The following is a 7066-nucleotide window of genomic DNA, read 5'->3' as shown; positions in this document are numbered from 1 at the left end:
TTTAATTATGAGTTAACAATATTTTCGTATTTTTGAACAGGTTGTGACCTTATTAACCGAATACAAGTCAAATTGCGTATGCAAATTTTAACCATACATCTTACAGAAAAAAATAAACACTGAGAACTGTTTCTATGAATATTAATATTTATTTTTATACTTACAATAAAATTCAGTTTCCAAAAGCATCATCATGTATTATAATACATAGTTAATAAACTACAGTTCAAAACCTTCCTCGTGCGTCCACAAGCCATCCGACTGAACATGACTTACTTAGTAAGCGAAATTTAAAATTATAATTTAAATTAACTAGACCGGAGCGAGCGCCGCTCCTGCTTACCTTCCTACGATTGATGAAGAAATAAATAATCGCAATGGTCATTTTAGTTGAAGTATGAAATTATAACAGTGCAAGAAAGTTAATTTTATTGTGATTGAACTTATCTATAGAATTACAATGTTTGTACAAGCCGATGTCTGATGCGCAAATTTACAACTGCGTTGCTCGCACGCAACAACCGTCTCTCTCCCACACGCGGCGACGCAGCAACTCTATCTCTCTCCCACACGCGGCCAATGACTCGTTCGCGGTTATAGATCACACAATTTGACTTTTTCTCGTTACCCAATCTAATTTGATTATTCTATCTAGCAAATAGAAAGTAACAATTAGGTACAACTATGGTATTAATCATGTTTTAAGACTTATGTTTATTACATTCGATTATACTGCAATGATTGTACAATAGTATTAACGATCCATTTAACGAGGAGAATACTTCGATTTGTTCACTTATCAAAAAACATCATTCATTAGGAATCGATTTTTAAAAACTTCATTTTACATATTGACAATATTCGCATTATCTAACTTCTCTAAAAATATGAAAACGACACAACAAGATGTTCTTTTATGTTATAAAACACTTCAAACATACTTAGCCGAAATGAATATCAATAAATTCTAATGCTGGATACAATTTTGTGATGACTACAATATCCGTGACTATCCAAAGAACCTTATAAATATGCCAAAGTGATCAGTCGAGCGCGAAAAACAGTGCTACACGCTGATCATCATGACACCTACAAATCTTACCTCTACACAAATCACGCTTGTCGAATCCATGCCGCCGGTCCAAGCAAAAATATACAAATGTGTTTCTAAGCTGTACAATTTATACACCATCAACGTAGCGTCCGCTCGATGCGGGGACCATGACAAGTGGCTATACTAATTAAAATGGTGTTCGCAAATGGTTCGTTTGAATGCCATGTCCGCAGCGGCGGGAGACACCGATTACGACGTTCAGTCTTCGCAGTCCCACTAACAGCAATGGCTGCCCTCCCTACGGAATGACTACGCTCCGTGTACCGTGTCGTACCATCTCAACAACGATCTATCCAAAATGATATATCTCCCTCATAAGACTACCACGAAATGAAAGCGCAGTATGTTCAATTGACATGAGCCCGAAGCCAGGTCGTTTGTACAAGGTGAAATGTCTCTTTCAGTCTTGTAGTAAAAGTCAGTTCACTCGGGACTCGATGGGATACACCGATCGAAACCAATTTTTACACTTTTGTAATGAATGTCTACATAAATTATTGCACGTTAATTATAACATTTAATTAAAACTTTCGACGAATCTTTCACGACCGTACTGATATTAACGAGGCGCGCACCAGAAAGAAACGCTTTACATAATTTGTTTACTTATTGCCTGTTGTTTTCTCATTTATTAAACTATAATTATATAGGCATAAATAAAGACAGTAAAGTAAGTGGCATCACTATAGGAACGGAGCCAATTAAATAATAATTATCATACTTCTTTGTCGCACAAATTGAACTTATTAGAATGACTAAATAAAGTTAAAACCTAGAAATATGCATACAATCGGCTCGTTGAACACTGCGAACGGAAACGTTCATCGAATGCCCCACTGCACTGAGCAGCCTTGCTAAGCTTGTCTAACATGTAAAAGCCTTTTATACTGTTGATAATATCAAGCACTTTACTTGAGCTGCCCTAAAAGTCAACTTATAATATCCCTGTATACACGTCGTCGTATAATTTGCGTATAACTAGGCTGCAGTGCTTACGAAGATCTAAATGTGTTATATCACAACCTGTTTAGTACAAAGTAATCCCGACTCCTCCGCTCGCAATGTCCAACGGGCCGCGGACGAAGTAAAGTTCAACAACACACAAACTTATTACAAAGTCGCCATATTATGTTATGGTAATTCATTACTTATGTAACAAAAAAATTGAATTACAACGCATTCACAGATAATAATAAATGAACGAGACGTACAAAAATAATATTAAACGGCGTCACTATATTGGGGGATAAAGCAATACACGACTACTAAGTATTTGTTTTTAAAACTACGGCTGTATGATTAATGTAGTGTTCTAATGTACAAATCTGTCGATTTGTTCGAATCTATGTGCTGGAATGGACATTCGATGCGAGCGGGATGCTATGAGGTAAGAGGTCTCGCGTCCACACGTCAGCTATCTCCTGACGACGAAACGTAACTACGGACGGGAAAACAAGCAGACGTCCCGCCGACCGCACCCGGCCTACTTACAGCTTCTTTCTGCTCTAATAAGCATTATTTTTCACTAATAAGTACATTTAAACTGTCATGTCACATTTGAAATCTCATGGGGTATGTTATAACGTAAAACTGGGTAAACTTTATGAACGTGTAACAAATAATTGACGTCGCTCACTTCGAATAGTGGCTCTGAATTCGATTGTCAAGATAACTATGGTTCAGTAAGGCAACCTGTTGAGAATTACTATTATTTAACTATTACAAACTCAATAGTAACAACAACAGTTCGAAATGGATCGAATGTGGTAGCTCGCAGGTTGCGTCAATCTAGTCCATTATCGGCAAGCCTGACTCGCTTTGCATAATAAAGAACCGTGCCATTATAGACCGTGTTTCATTAGCATAAAGACGATAATAGCGTACAAGTGTTTTTCATGCTTTATTTAAGTTATTGCTTCATTTTATTTACGTAAGGTGTAGAATCGCAAGACTGAAAATCACACAATTACTCATCCTTACCGCGTATACAATATTTTTGAAGTTCTAGATGCAGAAAGAAGATAAGGATTTTCAGAACCAGTATTCCGTGTGAAATATTATTTAGCCGTTCATGGAGAGAATGCAAAGGGAAATTATTTTTGAGTGGCATTTTACAGGAGTATTGTGGATAAAGTACTAACACCCTTATTCATAAAAAATCTGACTTAACGCTGTTTTAACTGAAGCACGGTGTTGTCTCTTTTTTATCACAGTAAAATCAACATTTGACAAAAAGTGGTAGAGCATTAAATAGTTCAAATGTTATGAATAAGGGCGTTAGTTTACAGAAAACTGATTACAATGAAATCATTAAAGAATACCTACTATTTTAAAATTGTTATTCATAACCCAAAATAAACATGACATACTTTTACAATGGGAACGAAACTTTGACAAACGAAACGAAATGTCGATCGATTAACTGACAAAGTTACATATTGAAATTGTTTTCGTGAATTCGTTTTTAACATGCCACTAGAGTTGCGTGAGAATGTAATAATTATCTAATACAACTTGCCGACGATTCGAACAATCTTTTCCTAAAATTTATAATTATGCGACTAATTTAGTAACCATATTATGATAAACAGATGGTTGTACTCTTAATAGCAGAATAGTTTGAGATCGAAATAAATAATTTCAACACTTTTCGAAGAGGATTTTTTTTACATAAGCAACAACTGAACATCGGTGATTATATGGAATATTCTGTCATAGTTGTCTTATAAAAATGTATAATCAATGAACGTTTAGGACTGTATAAAAAAACAGCGTTGTAACGTCGCGTATTTAGCTCGCACGCCATGTAGCACGATTACAAATCCCTGTACCATTTAAATATTTATACATAACAATGGTTTTCCACTAGTTTTTATTATGAAAAGGGAAATTGTATTTTACCGGAACGAGCAGAAAGAATTAATTAATAAATTCATTTCAACACAAGTCACGCCACAGAGAGAACAAAATAAATAGGTACTAATTTTGAGTTTAACACATTATAATGTTGTTTGCATAAAATTATTATCTGATGTCATTATTTCTATTGCTCGCGTTAAAGTTTGAATTTATTACCTTATAGAGAACGGACACTTGTAGTGTCATTCTATTGAATGATTATCCAACTTTGTTTCACTGTGTTGTGAAATAGTTGGTTTTCAAAATCCCAAAAAAAAGGAACCGAATTGAGAACCTCCTTCTTTTTGAAGTCGGTTAAAAGGGAAAAAGGTTAAAAAAATATTATGCAGAGCTCTGCGTTCGAAGCTGAATTCCGCTTATGTAAATCAGTAGAACTAGGATACGCGCCACGATTTATATCTGAGTATTTCATCGATTTGAGGCGGAAAAATCGATATAATTAGGCACAGGACAAAAATAATTTTATCCAGGCATGTCTATAATACAGTTCTCGAACTCGAGTTTATAAAATATAGCTGTTACGAACCCTGAGCGATCGCACGAGACCGCGGTAACAATTGATTTCTATTGAGTTTCGATTCGCTGGTACTTGACGGAAGTGTTATAGTGTATTTATCCTTATACCAAATTAGGCTGCGTTTGAGATGAGCGAGGATGCGTAGCGAAGGATGTTTGTAAAGATCCAATAGAATCGCTTTATTTACCTCGCCTCGGCAAATGAAGCGATTCAATTGGTTCTTTACATACACATCCCTCGCTACGCATCCTCGCATATCTCTGGTGGAAACGCAGCCTTAATATGGTACCGTGGCGTGTATACTAGCAATTTACGCGCGAGCGATAAGCAGCAGCTTGGGGTTTTGGACGAAATAGTATGTGCTCGGCTACCGGACTTTATAGTGGCTTATTCCACTATTCCCCGTTGACAATCCCCGTCAACGGGGATAAGTGAACTTTTTGTTCACTATTCCCCGTTAACGTTAAATTGGAACTTATAATGGGGAATAATGAACTAAAAAGTTAATTAATCACCATTACGTTCAAAATAAAATCCTAATATAACGGGGAACAAAAAGTTCACTATTCCCCGTTGAAAATCCCCGTCAAATAGTGGAATAAGCTTTTATAGTGTAATCTAGCCTAGAAAAGGTTGTTCGAATCGCAACCGTCGGTACATCAACACACACGGACGCGGGGCGGGCGGGCGGTCGGAGGTCACGTGACTCGCACGCGTCACTTGCCCGCTCGCGCGGCGCACTTCTTCTTTTTGCGTTTGAAGAAACAGCAACACCTGGAATACACGGATTGTCTGCATGACGATTTACAGAGTCTGCCATGGTGTAGGTTATGGTTGTTGCTACTTTTTTGCTTGGGTAAGCTCAGTGTAAAGGCCTATTCAGACCTAAGCGGTATTCGCTACCGTCTGCGGTAGAGAAAACCCAGTGGGTATGCGGTAATAATACTGTTCAGACCTAAGCGGTATTCGCTACCGTATGCGGCAGAGAAAACGCTCAAGCCGCGGTACTTGATACTAAATACCTGAGCGAAACCCGCGCGGTATGTACCTCTACCCACAGCGGCAGCGAATATCGCTCAGGTTTGAATAGGCCTTAATACATAACTAAGGCTGGGTTGCAACATTTTACTTTAACAAAACGTCATAAATCTGTCAAACTCCATACAAAAAACACCGGTTATCGTTAAAGTTACCGTCAATGTTAGGTGGTGCAACTCAGCCTTAGTTCTGTTTGTCTAACGCTAAATAATATCCTAAACGTGATTTTAAAACTCGTACTGTGAACTGGCCCATCTGAGATACGACGATTTTTTAAAGTTTCAAAGTAATGTTTTTCCAATTGTTTAGATTTAAAAACCTATAGGTGTAACGCTAACTCAGTGAATGCCTGAGGTATGGCAGCGGCACGGGAGGGGTGATTTTGACATATTATGACGTGACAGTGACAAATCTGAAACCTCGCTGACGTTTGACGTCCCAAAAACATCCTCCCGTGCCGCTTCGGCACTGAGTTAAACGCTAAACCTATAGGTATTTATCATTTTTTTTATTGCATTTCTAATGCTAATTCAATTATTCTATGTATTCCAAACATGATTTTAAAACATAGAAAATAATGACAGTCCTGAGATAGTCGATATTATCAAGTTTTAAAATAACGTTTTCCCAACTAGGTTTTTATATTTAAAAATCTTGCAAAGAAATATGAGCACAAATATGGTCATAAAGAAGAACGGTCATCTGTGACCCAGGCCCGACAGAAACGAGACATACCTCAGTTTTTTTGTCATGTCTTAATTAGTTAAATTATATATTTTTTATATTCGAAATCCATGTATAACACCAAAATATTACCCTTTGTTTTTGTTTAGGCGTTATACAAAAACTAATACAAAATGCCTATTTATCACTAAAATTGGTAAATGTATGTACCTAAATGTCTATTACAGCTGCTATTGAATGTATCTAGGTGACCTGGAGATACAGCCTGGATTATACAGGGTGGAAACGAGAAGTTACAAAATCCAAAAATTCAATGTTACCAGCTTCCATAATCTGTAACCTATTATTGGTACCATTTGAAAGAGCTCGTGAAGCACTTTCAGAATCAGTAACTAGTTTTTCGATATCTTGTATAGTTTAGAAATAATCGAGTGAGATCACTTATCGTTCCATATGTATAACCACCCTGTATAATCCGGCTGTATCTCCAGGTCACCTAGATACATTCCATAGCAGCTGTAATAGACATTTAGGTACATACATTTACCAATTTTGGTGATAAATAGGCATTTTGTATTAGTTTTTGTATAACGCCTAAACAAAAACAAAGGGTAATATTTTGGTGTTATACATGGATTTCGAATATAAAAAATATATAATTTAACTAATTAAGACATGACAAAAAAACTGAGGTATGTCTCGTTTCTGTCGGGTCTGGGTTTTTTTTGTATGGGGCGTGACCGTTCTTCTTTTGTTTCTAAAACACATTTTCAGTAACATTTCAAATCTGCAAT

The 7066-nt window shown here is 36.6% G+C and overlaps 1 protein-coding gene across 13 annotated transcripts in view; it reads right to left on the bottom strand.

Annotated features, from left to right (window-relative positions):
* Nucleotides 1-144: 144 nt before the first annotated feature.
* gish (casein kinase I gish) overlaps nucleotides 145-7066 on the bottom strand; it is a 47993-nt gene continuing 41071 nt past the window's right edge. For 9 of the 13 annotated variants that reach the window (XM_028302357.1, XM_028302359.1, XM_028302362.1 and 6 more), the window contains one exon: nucleotides 145-5342. In XM_028302357.1, the coding sequence (XP_028158158.1) occupies nucleotides 5267-5342 (76 nt within the window). In that variant the 3' untranslated portion in view covers nucleotides 145-5266. The remainder of the gene's footprint in view (nucleotides 5343-7066) is intronic. The other 4 variants (XM_028302367.1, XM_028302368.1, XM_028302363.1 and 1 more) reach the window with 2 other exon arrangements.

The sequence above is a fragment of the Ostrinia furnacalis genome, unplaced genomic scaffold (assembly GCF_004193835.3).
Source record: "Ostrinia furnacalis isolate ACB-3 unplaced genomic scaffold, ASM419383v2 OfSCF1110, whole genome shotgun sequence".
In the NCBI taxonomy this organism is placed as follows: Eukaryota; Metazoa; Arthropoda; class Insecta; order Lepidoptera; family Crambidae; genus Ostrinia; species Ostrinia furnacalis.
The sequence above is the reverse complement of the archived record's forward strand: the minus strand, read 5'-3'. Positions and strand labels throughout refer to the sequence as shown.